This window comes from Echinops telfairi, unplaced genomic scaffold (assembly GCF_000313985.2).
Source record: "Echinops telfairi isolate 266 unplaced genomic scaffold, ASM31398v2 ScPeMD7_4;HRSCAF=17, whole genome shotgun sequence".
Taxonomy (NCBI): Eukaryota; Metazoa; Chordata; class Mammalia; order Afrosoricida; family Tenrecidae; genus Echinops; species Echinops telfairi.
The window spans coordinates 5123650-5143697 of record NW_022103900.1 but is presented as its reverse complement, the minus strand read 5'-3'; the positions used below and the strand labels follow the sequence as shown (position 1 = coordinate 5143697).

Genomic DNA, 20048 nt, shown 5'->3' with positions numbered 1-20048 from the left:
TAAGAGATTTAAGAGCCCCCAATAAAAGTATTTAATTTTTAAAAAAGAATGAAGGGTGGCAGTTATACAATATGACTGATGTATCGGTATTATTATGCAATTGTAGACAAGAATGGTGAACTGGAAAATGCTATATTTGACACAGACGTTTGTTTTGTTTTGTTTTGATATCACCTCATTTAATCTGAAAAAGAAAGTGAGGTTAGGAAGGTCATGGGAACTGCCCAGAATTCAAACCCATTTGAATCCTAGTGAATATTGTCTACATATGACAAATAATCCTAAATTCTAGGATGTGCTGTAAGCTGATGAGAGTTACTTGATTTCCAAATCCAGTTCTTACCTTGAGCTTTGCATGTCTTCCCATCACCTTCTAATACGTAGCCTGTATCACACCAGCACCGGTAGGAACCTCGCTCGTTGTGGCAGTGCTGGCTACAGAAGCCTGGGAAATCACATTCATTGATCTCCTCACAGGTCTTAGAATCATTGGCAAGGAGGAACCCCGACGGACATATGCATTCAGCCCCGAAGGGACCTTGAATGCACTCATGGGTACAGCCAGCATTGTTCACTGAGCAGCTGTCCTGGTCTGGAATAAAGGAAGAGAATCACAAAGGGGGGAGTCAGGAGTCGGTGCTTCCGTGACTCGCTCTGAGGTCATATATGGCAGACAGTCTCATGCCCTCTTCATTGCGATGCCCAGGTCAGCGCTAAGAGCAGCATTCCCTTGGAGGAGTGCCACAGGCTATTCATTTATCTGCACTGATTTGCCCGCAAATTGACTATTCTTCTCCTCGAGTGGACTGAGAACATCGGGGAAGACAGGTTAACAACATGAAGTCAAATCATCACGGATAACGCATGCATGGACATCTACATGACTGCTCACTTGGTTCCTCTGCCATTCTTCTACCTATAGAGCAGTGGAAGAGAGGACTTTGACACTGACAAAGAACTAGAATATCTATGGGAGAGGGTGGTTAATTGGAACATTAGAGGGCACAGATCCACTAATAGAACGTCATGCTTTACTTTCAGGGCAAAGGGGCCATAACTGAAGCCACCAAGGGCCGACTTTTTCCATGTGTGCGTCACTCGTTTATAGAAGTCGTGATACAGAACATGCACTAGAAAGGGCAGTAAGTCCAAATGAGTAGGACATTCTCTGCACAAACACACAACATGAAATCACACGAATCTACGCTACTTCACAACCATACCTGGCTGGAGTTCATCTGAGAATGGGCAGTGATTAAAGAGGGAAGAAAGAAAGGACAGTCGTTAGGGTTCCATGCCAATCACAGCATTTGCAATCACAGCACACACAAACCCCCAGGCTTCATTTGTTTTGTGGCGAGTTCTGATCGAATTAGAAAATATTAAAGTGAGAAAAATATACAAGCATGTTATACACCAAGATCAACTTGAATTTAACCATCTAATGGTATCATTTAGTCTCATTTTTCCAAACATAAGAAGTAAAAACACACGATCAAGTGCAAAGGATTTAATAATAAGTATTATGCAGTGATGATTTATTTGAAATTCATTAGTTAAGCCTTTCTAGATCTAAACTAAAAATGAACTGGCTCCCCGTCCACCCACCCACCCCCAAAAAAGCTACACAGAAACTCTGACAATGGTGGTGCCCACCAGGTTACTGCTCAAAATGAATTTAGGGCCAGCAAACTGTGGTCAAGAAACTTACTGCAAAGTGGGGACTCATCTGCCCCATTGGGGCAGTCAGGGATAGAATCACACACTGCGCTCAGATTCACACAGACGCTATGGCCGGGGCACTGCCACTGCCAACTGGGACAACGAAAGGCCTCGGTAGGGCAGTCCCTTTCATCACTCAGATCCCTGCAGTCATTGTCCCCATCACACAGCCATGCTTTATGGATGCAGTTTCCGTTGTCGCAGAGGAAGTGAGTGGAAGGGCAGGTCTTGGGCAGGCAGCCTTGATGCTCGTCAGATCCACGGGCACAGTCTGGGTGCCCATCACACTCCCAGCCATGCGGGAGGCAGACACCATCTTCTTGGCACTGAAATTCATCTGGGTGGCATATACCAGGAGGCCTGGTGGCTGGGGGGAAAGCATTTGGAAAATGAGTCTGTGAAGGCTATCCATATGGTACAGGCTGGATTCTGAGAAGATTATGTCAGATCAATAGTATGTCTAGAATACTTACTCTAACAAAATTAATAGTACAATATGAAATAACAGTCTTCTCGCGCACTATAGTACGTACATAGAAGCTTGTGTATATGTCAGATCAATGGGTGTGACAATAAGATTAGTGGGTCTAAGAAGACGCTGCACAATTTAAGTAGACGATAAGCACCTGACTCAAAAGAATATCCTTTCCCTGCCTCATATTGTTCAGAAAGGTGCAGGTTCAGCAATAACATTCACCATAAAGAGCATTTCTATAAAGTTCTGACTATTTTGAATGGCATATGTCTAACATGGATATCAGATGCTATGATTTTCCCTCAGTTAAACGACACCTAATGAAAGTGATGCATATTAAGGAAACAAAACTTTCTACAGCTCACTGAGCAATCCTTAGGAGATAGGTAATCATTGCTACACCTGTCACAAGAACAACCTAGACTCTCTCCAGGTGACCTCCCAAGGCAAGCCAGTGGTAATTGGCACTTTAATAGGAAAAGTGAAAACAAGGAATTTCTGAAGGTTCTTCTGCAAGTCTATAAAGGGTATACTTTATATTTCATTTTTCCTTTAATCTATCAGTTTAAAAACTCCTGACTGGGAAGGAGAATTGATGAGACACAACATTTCTGGTACCAAACTTTATTGCTCAAAGGAATGACCGCCTCTGTGATGGATCTATTAGAATCAATTCCAAACACAGCTCAATACACCATTGCTATTACCATGATTTGACCTGCTTGCTGAGGTTTTAAGAAACCATTTGAGATTTGCTAGAAGACAGTAAGTAGCCCTGGTGGTGTAGTGGTTACAAGTTGAGCTGCTAACTCCAGGGTCAGCAGTTCAAAACCACCAGTCATGACAAGGGAGAAAGACAGTGCTTGGAGAGTCCTGCAAAGTTACCGGGGCAGTTCTACTCTATCCTAGAGTCACTAGGAGCTGACATGGACTCGCTGACAATGAGTTTGGCTTTTGGGATTGGCGGTGAGAGGGGGGAGGGGGGGGAGAATAATAGCAAGACCCAAACAAGCTGAGAAATAAGTCTCCCTTAGCTCATTTGGACTTCATTTGTTACTACAACTCATTATTAGGGTAAAGCCAACCCAGCCTTACTGAATGTTCCAGACTGCTTTCCTATTTTGTAGTTTTACTTTGTAAAACTTTGTAGTTTTAGAGAATACTTTGTAGTTTTAGATTTTTGAGATTTGTGTGTGTGTGTGTGTGTGTGTGTGTGTGTGTACCACAATATCCACATTGGTAAAAATGAAATGATCCCATCTCCTGAAGCATGCTGGGTAAACGGTACTTACGACAGCCTATCTCATCTGAGTGGTCATGGCAGTCATAAACACCATCACAATGGTCCATGCTGCTGATACACTGGTCCCCACTGGCACACTTGAACTGAGAAGCAGTGCAGTTAAACGCTAAGGGTGAAAGAGACAAGGCATTAGGAATCGGCTCAGAGGGGCAAACCGCTCGGCACTGAAAATTATGCAAGCATGACATACATAAACAAAGCGATCCACTTACCACAGCCAACCTCGTCGGATCCGTCAACACAGTCTTTGTCCCCATCACAGACATAAGGTAAGTCAATACAACGATGGTCAGGGCATTTAAATTGAGTGACGTGGCAAGTCTCTGCAGATTCTAATGTCACCCAAAGATAAAACCAATTCAGTTTTATTTCTTGGTCATCGGTTACCAGAGATAAACTTTTAAAATGTTAAGTAGCGACAACAGTTGGCTTAGTGACAAGAGCATTCAGGATTCCTTCCAGTCGGCTACACAATTCAAAGGAACAGAAAGATTACAGGGCAGAACCCACACCTGATCACACTCAGAAAAAGAGCACACAGAATGTGAGCATGATGCACCTCATAACGACTATTAAGTGCAGGATGCTTGACTGATGGACAGCAATGGAGCCCAAAGAAGCAGCATGGTCAGTATGACCCACTGCCCAATAGCAGCTGCATGTAGACAGATCACAAGGACCCCATTTGATGTGAAGTCTTTGCAGGTAAAATGATTACACAGCCGGTTCCTACTTTGCTGAGAAGACATAGGCTTGAAGTCAGTTGTACTAACGGCTCCATCTACATCATGAAGCTCCACGAAAGAGAGAGAAGGTGGAGGCTGGCAGGCATCTGGAGCTTCCTTTTTCATCGCCTTATGAAGGCAGGTGACTTGACTATTCAAGACTGGAGTTGAGCCAAGGGACCCTGCCCCACCTCGAACTAGGATTGCAGACAAGAGCATACGCTCCAAGAAAACGGAAATCAAAACCGGCAAGACCCAAAGCAGGTGGGTAGGATGAGTGGCCATTTACATTCTCGGTGTCTCTCGCTCAATTGCCTTTTTCACTTATATCAATGAAAAGAAAAAAAGAGACAACAACTAAAAGTCTAGATGTGTGGATATTCATCTCACGTACCAAGACTTAGTCAAGGGACTTTTTTGACCCCCTCAGTTTCAATCTAGATGCTTATTGCCATTAGAGAGTCGCTGAATTGTAGGGTCGAAAGGACTCTACTTTTGTAGGCGAGCACACGCCTTCCTTTCATAGCCTCTTGGTACTGGCTAGAAAAGCAACAGATGGAACCGAAGTGGAGGAGATGCCGTGCAAATTGTGCGTGACCTCCTGGAGAATCTCCCAGGTCTTCTTACTAGACTGGCCCGCCAAGAGAAAGCAGCTGAGAGCTTACCGCAGCTCTTCTCATCAGATCCATCCCCACAGTCGTTGTCTGTGTCACAGACCCAGCTTCTTGGGATACACAGATTATTTTCACAGGTGAACTCGTTCACGGAGCAGGAAACAGGCCTCTGGGTAGGGCAGTTCTGCTCATCACTGCCATCCTCACAGTCGTTGTGTTTGTCGCAGTGCCAGAGAGAAGGGATACACTGGCCAGAAGCACACTGGAATGCTGAAGATGCACAGGTACTATCTGCAGCAAAATCAAATGGGCCGACAGTGTAAGATATGACAAAATAATAATAATCTATAAATGATCAAGGGTACATGAGGGAAGGGGAGCAGGGAAGGAGGGGGGATGAGGAGCTGATACCAAGGGCTCAAGTAGAAAGCAAATGTTTGAGAATGATGATGGCAACAAAGGTACAAATGTGCTTGACACAATGGATGAATGGATGGATGGATTTTGATAAGAGTTGTACGAGCCCCCGGTAAAATGATTTTTTTAAAAAAAAGGGCCGTTGAGACATGGGTTTGTATAGCTTTAGCGGGGGGAGAAGGGAGCAGTGTCGGCTTCCTCACATTGGATAATTGTTGCCGGTTGAGTCAAGGCACCCCAGGAGGTGACCTTTCAGAATCAGACCACCAGACCCATCTTCCAAGGCCCCTCCGAGTGGATGTGAACAAGATCATCACCACCAACATTAGTGGCTGACATGTGTTTAGCTCATACCACGGACCAGGCACTTCGATGTGTTTACTTATGACTCTTAATCTCACAAGCATTATCATGATCTGCGTCTTACAGATGAGGAAGCTGAGGCTGTGAGGAATTTAGGAATCTGCCTGGGATATAAGCACGAGGTGAGTCTAAGCCCCATCCAGGACAGCTAAGCCATGCTTCCTCAAATCGAGATTTCAAAGGCACTCCACAGACACCTGAAAATGTGCACTTGGAACAATGCAAGTAGATTTCAAAACAGACTCCCAGAAACAGGAAGATGGTGCCCAAAAGGAGAAAAATTTTAACAAAATGTACCAAGTGGGTGTTTTTTTCTCTGTTGGTTGGTCACATGTTTGGTTGGCAAAAAAAAAAAAAAGAAGAGAGAGAGAGAATAAAGAACATTTCTCAGATGGTAGCTTCTAGAGAGTAGCTTCCTTTTGGGGCTCAACATGCAAAAAGGCAACAGAAAGTGTTCAAAGAGGGTCTGTCTTGACATCCACCATACAACACAGGTAGGTGGCGAGCAGAGCTGGGCCAGGAGTCTTATATTTTAACACCCTCTGGGCGGTAGGCATATAAAACTCTCAGGAGCCCTATACATTTTTCATAAGTATTTAAAGAGGAAAGGAGCCACCATATCAAATAAGGACATTCCCTCCACGCAGACTGATTATTATTACTAATCTCACCTTGACAGAGATTCTAATATGTTTTATTCCATTTTAAAATGTCAATGGAATACTCTGCTCGCCACAAGGTCAGCAGTGCGAAACCACCCGCCGCTCCACTGGAGAAAGATGGGCTTTCTCCTCTTCCAGAGTGCCCCTGCCTGGAAGCCCCAGGGTAGTTCTACCCTGTCCCACGGGGCCGCCACAATGGACGGATGGCAAGGAGTGTCGTTTGGGTCTTTCCCTCTCGATAGCATCTGCTTGCATCAGGCCCCAGGCAGTGGCAGCAACTATTCGTAACGTTCCTTATGAACAATATGTGATGTTTAACTTCCCAAAAGCATCCGTCAAAAATATGGATTCAAACAGATCGCCCGATACATTTCTACGCCTTTGTTTATTTGCGTAAAGGCACAGCGCTCCCCGTGCTGTTCACCGGGACCGGTCTCCCGGGCGGAGCTACTTACTCAGTGCGCCACACTGCTCCTCATCACTGTTGTCGTGGCAGTCATCAACTCCATCACAGCGGTAGTGACTGACCACACACCTGCCGTTCTTACAGGGGAAGGAAAACTCGCCACACTGCTGCATGGGTGGCTCCAGGGACGGGGCTTCCACACACGTCATGTGATCGGAACCCAAGGTCATTCCATAGGGACATCCGCACACCCGTTGGAAATTTGGCACCGGGAAGCAGAAGTGGCTGCAGTCGCCATTGGGATTGGTCGTCCGACTGCAGTAATTAGAACCTGAAAATGCAATACACGAGAGTAGCCGGTAATGCACACTTGAACTTCGTGGGTCACAGGTTTAGTTGGCAAAGAAGAACAAAGAACAAAGAACATTTTTTTCAAATCGGTTCCTAAAAAGTAGCTTCCTTTTAGGGATCAACATGCAAATTTGGTAACAGAAATCATTCAGAACGTCTGTCTCGACATCCACCAGCAATGCATGCAGGGCTAGCAGAGTTGGGCGGGGAGGCCTATTTTAACCCCCTCTGGGTGATAGGAAAATAAAACTTTCAGGAGTCATATAAAATCATAAGTATTTAAAGGGAAAGGAACTACCATATCAAATAAACACATTCTCATGAGGTGTGCGGCAGGCTTACTTACCTGTCTGGCGGTCAGCATCATACGATTTCACGTGCATTATGTTACTAATGCCTTTTCGGATAACAGTCTGCCCCCCACCATCAATTTTCCTAACTCGAACAATAGCACCCAGTCTCCAGTCAGTAAAAATTACATGCTCTAGAATAAGGAAAAGAAGCAATTAGTCTTTTTGGTCATTGCTCCCGTTTTAACTCCCTCAGGGAAAATGGGCTTGCAAATGTGAGGATCTTCTTCGATTAAAAAAAACAATGGCTAGAAATGACTCTGGAAACTTACCTGCCAGGGTTCAGGTTTAGGCAAGAATGAATGGAGAAAAGTGATGATAGGTTTAGACTTCCACAGATTGGGGAAAAAAATTCAGGATCCTTCCATAAGGAATCATAAGACATAAAACTAACACATGAACCTATCGGGGGCTCTCAGTCAAATGCATAACTTTGGGGGACTAATTTTTCTCATTGTAAAACAGAGTAAATCATCCCCAAGTTTCCTACCAGGTCAAATATCCTAAATCCCAAGTCTTAAATAAGAAGACTTAAAGTTTGCACTCAACTTTAATAAGAAACTGTTCAATAAGAATGAAAAGTACAAAACTTGTCCAACTTATACCTTGTGGGATTGGTAAAAATATCAGCCTAAGTCTGCACAGGGAGCAGAAAACAGAAGCAATATCAGGAGTCGACATATTAATCGTTGAATTGTGTGCACTTTACACTAGTTAATGATCCAGGGAAGTGGGTATGAGGATCAATCTAAACAAAATCATAGAAATGTTTATTAAAATCATCAAAAGTTTTTTTTGTTTCTCAACACTCCCTCCCCATCGAGGTCTGAGCACTTCTGAAGGCAGTGTTTCCATCTCTAAAAGTCTTCCTCCCAAAGAATTCTGGGTTCTTCAGTTTACCCCACACCAAAACAGCAAAGAGCAGTCGCCATGCCCTTTGGGACTAACCTCTCTGCCTTGAACTTAGCTGGTCCATCGGATCCCTTTGGAAGCCACTCTTCTGATTGGACCTTTTTTGGTTTGTGCTTTTGAAGGAAACCCTTCTGAGACTAAAACAAGTGTATTACTCAGAAAATCTGCAGCCATTCACTGATTACAGAGATTCTTCTAAACATGTTTTGTTTAGAGTGAACTCATGCACGTATGAACTAGAACCTAGTAGCGATACTTTTTACTTGCTGTGTACTTTTCAACGGTTTTCAAAAACAAGGGTTGAATCAAAGTGGGTTTTTCTCTTCAACAACAGCTTAATTAACTGTAAAAATCCAGGCAGCTATTTTTATAACTATTTTTTAAATTCCTAAAATATCACAAATGTAACCATTAGACCAGTTCTCCATATCAGTGCTAATAACTGAGCAATTATTATATTCCCTCAATCTGACCTACACTAACTACTTACCTTGCTCAAGAAATTAACATACTTAAGTAGATAAGTTCAATAAACCTTTCCCCCCAAAACATGCAGATCTCTCATGGTGTTAAGCAATAACACATTGAAAGGCAGAGAAAGTCATTTTTATTTTGGGACTGCACGCTCAAATTCTTGCACCCCAATGAGACCAAAAGGTACTGAAATTGCATTCAATTCAACACCCAGACATTCAGCACTGGACTAAGAGAAGTGGACATGTAAAATGTTCCCAGGCTCACAATAAATGGAGTGTGAAAATAGCTAGCCCAAATGTGTGGGAAAGAAACGGGGGTTTATAACTGACTCATCTCATCATAAAAGCATTTTTTATGTTTTTGCATGCGGTGCACATCACACTGTAATATGTGTTCCACGGCATAGATCTATGAGGTACATGATGTGATTTATAGTCTGCAGTGTTTTGAAGCACTATGCAATTGATCCAGAATAAAAGATGTCAACCAGAGATAAAACTAGCATTCAAGGTATTTGAAGGATCACAAAACAGGACCCCTCTTAACTAAATTAGTTGGGGCTTGTCGAGTCAAATTGAGGCACTTTTCATTCCCTCCCCATCCCCTCAGCCTGGCCCTTTTGTGCAGTGCACAAGCTACAACTCCATTCTGGAAAGCCTTTTTCAGGACTAACCAAACTATATGCAGCATGGTGACAAACCAGTCTTTTCTCAGCAGCTCACTTAACACAATGCCTGCACTCAGGAGGGCAGTTATTGCTATAGTTTCCCAGGTAGCTGTGCTTCCCAACAATCTCTACTAGCAGGAATAAATTCTTTGAAAAGGTTGGTAAGAACAATAAAATGCTATAAGCAACTACGAACAGATCTTACTATTTTATCCTTGAAAAAGGTGGAAGCGGGGGTTAATAGGGTCCCTGTTTCCTCATGTCATGCTATTTATTTATAGGGTACTTGGGATGTCAGAAGCCCATGGGGGCAGTTTTGCTCTAAGTCGGAATTGGCTTGAAGACAGTGAGTTAGGTTTAGGGGTTTGGGGTGCTGAACTGTCTATCTACAAAGTACTACACTCACATAAGTGGTTGGTGTTATTATCTAAATGGGCCCCAAACAAAGCATGTCCAAAGGGAAATATCCAGTAAGCAAACCAACAGAACAAATGTTTTGTCTATAAAATGGCACCATTTTAATTTCTCTATTCAATATGCCCAGCTTTTCTGGAACGTGAGCAGATGACAGTACTGCTACAACGTACAGTTTTACGGCTTTGAAACCTACCTCCAAAGACGGTGAGTCCAAATGGATGCGTCATCTGGTCGATGTGACCCAGCGATCTTCTATCTGAACCATCAAATGTGCTGTGCTCAATTTTGTCAAAAAAGGCATCTACCCAGTACAGTCGTAAAGCACTGAAATCACAAAGCACTTCATTAGATGTTGTCCGGAAATAGCAGAGGAACCCTTGAGGGCATTCAAAATCAGTATGTTGACACGTTTATTAAACAACATTTTCAAAACTCAAAACCTGAATTACATTCCTTTAAAAATTAATAACTGTAAAGCTCCCTGGAAAGAAAGTTACTTTCCATGTAGTGGTTTCCATTGATGTTCTTAGAAAGCTTAAAATTGTTTCTCTGGTGAAATCATTAAGAAAAATACTGTTAGTAATATTTAAGGATCCCGGATGGAATAATGGTTAAGTGTCCCATTAGCAATTGAAAGGCTAGTGGTTCGAGTCCAGCCAAGGCTCTGCAGGAGTAAGAGCTGGAATCTGCTCCTGTAAAGAATACAGCTAGAAAACCCTAACTGACGGTTTATGTTATCACCTGGGGTCCCCACTGGTTAAAATTGACACCCCAGCACCTGACAAACAATACATTTCTCACCTTTCTGTCTCCATCCGATAAATTACCATGTAACGTCAGTAAACTACATCTTGTACTTTAAAAATCCTCCCACCCAAAGTGCATAGAAGGAAATATATTTTTGCTGATTAAATCCAAATGTCCCTTCGTCTCAATATGCTCCTGTCTGAAATTACATGACTAGGCATTTATAAAATCCCTATCCCACTGCCGATACGGAGGAACTCACCTCACCCCATAATGACCTTCCTTCACACCTTCTATAATTCTGGTTCCCCTGACAACATGCAGAGAATATTCATGAATGCATCAGACTCATTCCCAGCAGTGGCTAGCCAACTGCGGTATCCTTATATCATTCTATGTCTTTCTCTGATACACTCTTTAAAAATCTGAGGGGCGGGCAGTGCCAGTTTTCTTATTCTGTCATATTACCCCAGTGTGCCTCCTATGTATTCCACAGTAAGAGGGAAATCAACAAGGTGGATAATTCCTACTTACCCCCAGTCGATGGCCAACCCATTGGGCCATCCAAGAGTAGTATTTACAATAGGCAAAGCGTTAGATCCATCACTCCACGCTCTCATGATTTTGGCAGGACGGAACCAATCAGTCCAGAATATATACCTAGAAAATGAGGTGACAGGTACATGACTTCAAGATCATTAACACAAACAAACACAGATTCTCCATCTACTTGTTGCAACTAATTCGAATCTTTCTGTATGGGATTGTGCTTAACCCACTTAGTGGACAATGAATCTAATTCTTAATTACAAGTTCCATTTTCAAGATATGGTTAAAATCACAAGTATAAATGGCATGCGGGTCCCTAAAAATGTTTTTAACTCCAAATTTAGTGTAGGGACCAAGAATTGAACTGCTAAGTTTTAAAACAGATACAAACAGGTTTTCCTGACTCATTAGATTGATCATAATATTGTTAGCTTTCTTTGAAAGGAAAAGTTGGTGAATAAAATAGATTTGAAGCCCAGTGTCCACTTCTAAAAACCATGGTTTAAGGGACTCTGGTGGGTTCAAGCCCATGGGACTTTGTTTTTGTTTTTTTGGAAAGTTGCCCACTCCAAGAAGAGCGACATTGTCCGAGACTATCGGACCTAAAGTCGTTAACATCAATGAGATTATCTTTTAAAACCATAATTCTGTCTATATTTCTGTCCATGCTGTTGAAATATAATCATAGGTCATGAGTAGCCAAGCTGATTTTGATCTCTTTCTTTCTTTTTTAGGGTTTGTTATTTTGTTTTTACATTTTTATTGGCACCTAATCCACATACTGATCTCTTTCTTTATGCATCCAGAATCCACTAAATCTGTCTTGCTATCGCCATAAAGAATTAATACATTTTCAAGAGAATGTGTCATCCCTGAGGAAGACTGTGAGGAGGCATCAAAACATTCATAGAAAAAGTCTAGGATCTTTTCATTCTGTTTCTCCAAGAACTTTGAGACACTCCCTCATATTTCTTCCCTGGCATACACGGGGTCACCAAGAGACAGAATCATCTCAACGACAAAAATAACTGATTTGGGGGGTTGGTTGGTTGTTTTTGCATATAACTTTACAAAGAGTAAATGAAAAGGCTCCAGAGGCAATACAGGAAGTTATAAGAAACATGAGCTTTGCAGCCAAACCACAAAACCAGACCCACCACCATGGAATCAACCCCAACTCTCTAGACCCTTTACAGGATTTCTGAAGCTGTAAATCTTCATGGGAGCAGACAGCCTCAGCCATCTCCCTGAGCGAGGCTGGTTGGTCTGAACTTCCAACCTTGCAGTTAGGAGTCTAATACTTACCTGGCAGCATCCCCAGAGCTCCTAGGCATTTTAGTCACACAGATCTACAGTTGGATACTAAATAGCCCCGGCCCCTGAGCCAATATACTTTATCTCTCTGAGTCTCAAATTTTCTAAATACATATGATTCAAAAAGGTCATAAACTAGGTTTGGGATTAAATGAGAAAATATATGTAGAGTGCTAAGTCAGTGCTGCACAATTCAGATGTTCTACACAGGCCCCTTTAGTCCTAATCAAATTTAAATATTAAAGGAAAACATCAAAAATGATATTGTAAACTACTCTTGTCTTGCTGACACTACCAATTATAGAAGAGCAAAACATGAAACTTGGGGTGAAGCTTCATATCAACACATCAAGGCAGGGAAAGAATTTGAGCCTTTCCTGATAATTCTGCTACATATGAATCCCTTTCCTACGGAAGCTGAACCACACTGCTCAGTCCTCAGCAACTGTGGACACACACACACACATTGCAGTGAAGAGTGAGAAGGCTGAAACATAGAAGTGTGGGTGTTTTTTGGCTTTTGAAGCAGATAAAGTGGTTCATTTATGCTAAAGGGATAAAATTAAAGGGATGTTAATTTAGACAGTTCAATCTTACATGTGTTGAGCTTGCCAAATCCCCTATGGCATCACTTTTCAAAGACTGAAAAAGACAGCAGTGTTTTCCAACAGGGTAAACATCATCGCACTTACCCTATGATGGGATGAACTACAATCGATCGTGGGTTATTTAATTTCTGGATGATCTCTCGTCTTGATTTATCAACTACCCTCATGACACTGATAGACTTGTAAGAAGCATCTGTCCAGTAGAGATTCTTTGAAATCCAGTCAAAAGCCAAAGCTTCAACGCTTTCCACCCTGTTAGCTACGAGAATTTCTCTTCCTGTAAAGTAAAATGTCAGCAGAGCATAAAGTTACGAGATATGCACTTTACAGTTACATATTTAATTTGTGTTACAGCATATTTCGGGAATACGTGTGGAATTCCGGAAGGGGGTGGGGAATACTTATCAAGTAACAGCATAAAGCACGGTATAAACCTAAAATCTCTCCCTTTAAAAGTTTGGGTCTCTAAGAATAGATAATAATACTGATAAACAGAACCAGAGTGGTGTGGCCTAGATTTACTCCCTTTCGGGGGGTGGGGGGGGTAGTTCTCATTGCAGAAGATGTGACTAAGAAATACCTGAGTTCACCTACTTGCAAATACCACCCACAGACAACCGAGATGAGCTAGCACCACCAGGTACAACGAGGGGGTAACCCTGAGAGATTACTGCCCAACCCTCTCACCACCACAGGGTTGCCAAGTTTGAGGGGAAAATAGCCACTGTACCAGGAAGGAAGTCAGAACGGGGTGTGGGAGATAAAAGGCCTCTCTTTCAAGATGTCTGTTCATAAAACGGTAAGAAGAGAGGACTACAAATAAAAAGGAAACGGTGTGGGAGTGGCTTGCATTATTTTAGGAAGGGAGCGGCTTCTGCAGATAGAACTATGATGAGGGAAAGTCAGTAGGCAAAGATAAGTTGGAGAAGAAAAGGGATAATTGATGGGGCAGGCTCCCTGAGGGCTTTGATCAGTCAATCTTGACCTTTTGATTCCTAACTCATCTTCAGCCCACATGCTCCGTGAGACTTAATCTTCTCTCTCAGAGCATTGTCATACTTTGGGGCTGTAAGAATATTTTTTAAAGGTGTCTTGCTCAGTAGGTAAAGTTGCTAAAAGGCATGATGAGAATTCCAGTCTTACCAAGCCGACCAAAGGACCTGTGGCTTAGAGACAGGATGGCACCTTCTGATGTGCAAGACCCCAAAGCTAAGCTCAACTTCATCATCGGATGGTCCAAGCTCAAAAGAGATGCATTACACAGAAGAGAAGGGTCTCCTCTTTACCCCCAAAATCCATGAGAATGGCTGTTGATGTGATTGCATAATGCTTTGGAGAGAAAAGGCCTGAAGGCCTGCAAGTAAGTGAGGTGGGGGTAAATAGGTGTGCATAGGAGGAGTGGAAAGAGGAAGCGACAGACTGGGTGCCTGCAGAGGAGACACAAGCCCACACAGCCAGAAGCCCTACGCATTTCTAGCCATACTCAGAAGCAGCATGTTCTGAGAAAGGCAGGAGCAAGGAACGAAGGAGTGTCAGTTATATCAATAAAAGGGGCGGCTGTATCTCCAGACGTTCCGAGGTCCTGTGCTATACTACTTCCTGCCCACCTTCCCTAGCAGATCAGAGAATGTACTCTCTGGAGAAAGAACAGCAGAGCGGCTGTGGGCTGGGGTGCATAACAGAGGACTAGCATGGACACAGAACTGAAAGTAGGGAGACTGAATGCTGGACAGAAGAGCCACAGATAGCCAGTAACCCCACCGTTCTCCCCAACCAAAAAGAACGGGAAGATCTACAAAGCAACAGCAACAAAAATTCTGATGGCAGAAAAAAAAGACTGGCATTTGGAAATTCCCCAACTTAAAGGTTAGTTCACCAGCTGAAATATGCCTGGTGATGAGGGCCATTCACAGTCAAACTATGCGGTCAGCTTTGAATAACCTCCCCCTTAAGCCCCACCCGTAATAACCAGGAGTTCCAATCGAATCAGCACTAGACTACCAACCACAGAGTCAACAGTTCAAACCCACCAGCCGATCCATGAGAAAAAGATAAGGCGGGCGCTACCGTGAAGATGTGCACCTACAGAAACCCTCCGTAGGGTTTCCGTTAACTGGAATCAACTCAATAGTAGTTGTCTAATATGAAACAAAGATCTCAGATATTTGAAGGAAGCTTCCTTCGTGAAACAAAAAGATAAAAACAAGCTCAAAGGGGAAAGAAATGCAAAAGGCAAAAAGAACAAAATTGATTTTTTTAATCAAATTAATGTCATTCGACAATTGAGAAGTAGATTTATTAAACAGTATAAGGCTTTACTGTAAAGGTTAAGATGAAACAATATCTGAAGGCATTTCGGAAATTAACATTTCTCTACACCCAGCCAACCAGCCAGTCAAAATCAAAGACAAAAGTACAGCTTTCTCAACAAGTCAAAGGCTCAAAAATATAAGCCACCTTCCTCCCCTTCTGAGCAAGCTACTAGATAATGTGTGTCAGCAAATCGAGGAACTCGAGCTGGAAAACGAGGGAATGGCTGCCCAGAAACCCTAGCTCCAAGAACCAGGGCCCAGGTCTAGATAAGGGAGAGAGGTCTCTTGCAACTTTTTAACCCCGGAAAATGTGTTCAAGAATGTTATCACAAAATGACACTGGGCTGAGCAGAAAATAACATTTAAATCGTATTCAACATCAACACTGCTTTCCTTCATGCGCTCAGTACAACCCAGCTCTTTAAGGGGCATGGGAGAGGGAAGTTGGGGGAGAGGAGTGAAGAGAACTAAATCTTCATCTCTAACAAGCAAGTAACTAGATCCATTGAGAAGTGGTGGTACAGGCAAAGTATTTAAAGACATGGGAAGAATAAAATAAAATAAAAACACGTCGACAGAAAAAAAAAGAAACCGCTGGCAAACGATTGCCCCAGTAGAACAGGAAGCACTGTTCACTAATAATAGCTATAAAGACCACCAACAGTTACCGAAGCTCCTACTAACACCCAGGCGTGATTCTAGGAGCTTTTATGGGAATGCACTTAAATTTTTCTCAGTTCCCCTATGCGGTGGAGCCCGAGTGGTAGAGTGGTTCTATGCTGTGTTACTAACCACCAGGTCAAACCACTAGCTGTTCTGAGGTCGAAAAAGACAAGGCATAAAGAGTTACAGTCCCCAGTAAAACGATTTTAAAGACGTGAGAGGGAGGGTTACAGTCAGGAAGCCCACAGAACAGTTCTACCCTGTCTTACGGAGGCGCTGTGAGTTAGAATGGGCTCCATGGCAGGGAGAGCAAAGACCTCATGAGTTCCGGAATCGCTCCTTTAGCTCCTTTCCATTCCATTCCATGGGTCACAGATGTGCCATAGGAGACAGGGAGCTTGGGACCTTCCATGGAGCAGACAGAGGCAGAGAGCCTTCCAATACAACTGTCTCCCTGAAGTCAAATGTCTAGCCTCCCAAACCGTAAGACACCCACTTGGGGTATTTGAGCAGCACTACATAACCAAGACACATGTCATCATCCAGTAAAGAATCACTGGTCATGATTAATCTCTGTGGTGATTATAGATTTTAATGAAATTCCAGCCAATCACTAATTTATAGTAAAGCAATAGTCCATATAAATCATGACTTTTTAATAAAATGATCATTCCAACCCAGGTATCGGCAAAGACATTCCAGTATCATTATCGAATTGGATCAAGTGGGATGTAGGAATATGGGGATTGGCCTCTAGCCTAATAAGCTAGTCACAGCTTAAAAACTCACATTAAAACTACTTTAATATACTGGGGCATTAGCTGGATTAATGATTTCTTGGGGAGTGGCGGGGGGGTTGGGGGTGAAATGGGGAGCGAACCATGAGGACAGGAAAGAAGAAAATATTCTGAAGCTGACTGGTGGTGACTGCACAACTTTAACATGGATGAGCTGATATGAACGATATAAGCTTAATATGAATGAATCACATGATTTGGGAATGACATGCCAATAAAACTGTTTTTAAAAACTACTTTAATGTTAATTTTATCACTGTTAAAATACACCTTCATGTGCCTAAAATAGGTGACAGGTGTTTGCTTTAGCTTAACTAGTGGGAAAACCTTTTTTTTTTTTTGCAAGATTAACAAAAGATCTTGGTTAAGTGGATGCAAAGCCATATACTAAGCAAAATTATTAATAGCATTATTGATACCATGACTGACCACCCCTCCCCCACCTCAAACCAAACCCTTACCTGTGCCATCAGTATTTTGTTTACATATTATGTCATCTGCCGTATTAGAAAAAAAGATCGTTTTCTCCTGGGCCCAAAAATCAACCCCCACAAAGAAAGAATGGCTTGCTGTCACTGGAACCATGACATCCTGATGGGAGAGGAGACTGTCAGGAATCCCTCGAATGGACACTTGTGAGGAAAAGAGCAGGAACTTTCTGACCGCTGTAGGAAAAGGGACACGTGGCAATCAGTCACAGGCATGGTCCTTGGCTGCCCCAATTCTTGAGAAACTGCCCATAAGCCATAAGGCACAACTTCAGATATGAGTGCATGAACATTCTTTTTTAAAACCTTGGAAATAATGGAGGGAGAAGGGGAAGGAATCTATATGGAAGACGATGTCCAAATGCCTCATTTCTAAACCGAAATCCCTAAGAACTACATCAAAATCCCCAAGTTTCAATTGACATCTTTCTTGTTTATTTGGTTAAAGGCCAACACCAAAAATTCCGCTGTCGTTTGGAGGGATCGGCAAGGTAGGTTACTTTTAAAAGGAGGGGCAAGAAATGATGGATGAAGAAAAGAGGAAAGGATGGTATTTAAAGCCTAAGAAGGGCAAAAATTTACATCTTCAAACACAGCTCTGCATGCACAGGAAGGAGGCGTTACAGAGAGCTGATCCATGGTAAAGACAGGGAACTGGCCCGGTCCATAAGCATGCATACATGTACCTGCGTGCTGCCTGCCAGCAAGAAAGACTTCTTACCAACACAGCTGTGGCCGTCAGCAGCAAGATCGAAGCCAATGGCACACTTGCATCGGTAACCCAAGCCATCATTATCAGATACGTGGCTGATGACACAGACCTGTTCACAACCTCCATTGTTGTTTGCACAAGGATTTGCAACTGGAATAAAACAATGCATGGAGTAAAATCTCAATCTGAACAATTAACCAAGAAATGTAAAGTCCATTTGAGCCCTATAGGTTAAATAGAGTATTAATGGGTTTGAATCCAGTGGGATTATCATCATCCATTTTTACAGACATCCACATCTGGTGCACTGGCCCTCCCAATTTCATTGCTCTCCCATTAGTAGGGGCAAAAAAACAGGACTCCCACAACTAAATGGCTTTCAAGGTTTTTCTGTACACCCCACCCAATAATTATGTCAGGCTCCGTCTTCTAACCCCAATGATTAGAAATAACTACCAAAGAAACTCTACATGCAGTTTTCACCACGTGTAGGATATACTAAATCTCTGTTCTCCCTGACTGCTTACTTTGCCAAGTTTCACCCAACAAGTATGACCATCTTGATGTCACCTAGGAAGAGACTAAGGCTCCAAAGGGTTGAGACAACTTGCCGACGGGTTTCTAGCTAAAGAGGAATTCAAATCCAGGTCTGATTCGAAAACTCTACAGAGGTCTGCACTACAAACCACTTGATGCTTCCCAAACCATGCTCACCGTCGTGGATTCGATTCTGATCCATCCTAGCCCCAGAGAACAAGGTAGCTCTGCTCCCCTAAGGTTGCCAATGGAAGCAGAAGACATCGTCTGTCTCTTGTGTGTGAACCACTCAGTTAGCAGCCTGAGGCTCAACCCATTGTGCCACCAAGAACCCTATCTTTCTAATAGCCCCCTTCAAAGGAGCAACCCTGGAGGCCCACTGTACCATTATTACACAGCGGTCACAGCTTTGATTGGACAGAGTGCATGTATTTGCCCAGGATGACTACTTTGAGAGACAGTCACCTAAATTCTGGTGGCTTGAGTTGTTTCCTTTGTAAATTAATCTAACTGACTTATCATCAATTTCCATCCTAAACAGACCCATCTCTTAACACGAGAATTTTAAAGCTAAATCACCAATCACCAATGGCAAACTTTATACCAACCTAGCCTACAATGGCTTTTTTTTTTTATTCATAAGCAACTTAGAAAGAAGTTACGTGTGTTCCAAGTACACGTGCCAGTGTTCCATGCAGACCATGAAGGTAAGAGGAGATTAACCGGTGCTCTTTTCTTTGCTAAATCATCGGCCAGAGACATTAAATACAGCTGGTCTATGACAGACCTAATTTCAACCAGAGAAAAGGCACATGTGTACTACATGCACAAAAGGGGATGGAACACCATCTCTCTGACACCACCAAAACTGAGCACTGAGCATGTCATTTTGACCCTTTGGGCTTCAGCTTCCTCACCTAACATATTAGAGACTTGAAACAGACTTCTACTAGAATGAAGGAACATGTTTTGAGTTGTTTTCTTTGCTTCTATAACCCCTGGGCACTTGCTGGTACCAATAAGTATGTGGTCCATCAATCTAGATATGAATTACACCAATATCTACAGAATGCCCATCTAGGTAACCCTTCATATATTTCAGACTAGCACTCACATCTCATTGGATATCTTATCATTTTGAAATGAGCTTCAAGAAAACCTTTCTTTTTTTTTTTTTTTTGAGAAAACCTTTCTAAACCAAGCTGAGCACCAAGCATCGTTTCTAAGGATCTGGGAAAGGGCTTACCTTTGGGCTGCCTGAGGGCATGGTAAACAGTCACTCCATAAGGTCTCATGGAAGACCGGTAGTACACTTGTGGATTTGTCTCTTTGAACTTATTTGCCTTCATTACAGCCATCTTTGTCCAATCAGTAAAAAACAATTGTTCTTCAAACAAGCTTATTCCATACGGATGTGGAACCAGGGAGCCTCCTTTAACTATTGTCTGCCTGTTACAAAA

General features: G+C 42.7%; 1 protein-coding gene across 1 annotated transcript in view; it reads right to left on the bottom strand.

Annotated features, from left to right (window-relative positions):
- The window catches only part of LRP2 (LDL receptor related protein 2), a 206496-nt gene that overhangs the window by 112873 nt on the left and 73575 nt on the right, over positions 1 to 20048 (bottom strand). The window contains exons 14-25 of the mRNA XM_013004950.2: positions 18061 to 18201; positions 17313 to 17516; positions 13164 to 13356; positions 11143 to 11268; positions 10055 to 10185; positions 7385 to 7522; positions 6737 to 7018; positions 4891 to 5130; positions 3713 to 3832; positions 3490 to 3606; positions 1712 to 2089; positions 344 to 592 (exon numbers count right to left, since the gene is read on the bottom strand). Coding sequence (XP_012860404.1) covers positions 344 to 592; positions 1712 to 2089; positions 3490 to 3606; positions 3713 to 3832; positions 4891 to 5130; positions 6737 to 7018; positions 7385 to 7522; positions 10055 to 10185; positions 11143 to 11268; positions 13164 to 13356; positions 17313 to 17516; positions 18061 to 18201 — 2319 coding nt within the window. The remainder of the gene's footprint in view (positions 1 to 343; positions 593 to 1711; positions 2090 to 3489; positions 3607 to 3712; positions 3833 to 4890; positions 5131 to 6736; positions 7019 to 7384; positions 7523 to 10054; positions 10186 to 11142; positions 11269 to 13163; positions 13357 to 17312; positions 17517 to 18060; positions 18202 to 20048) is intronic.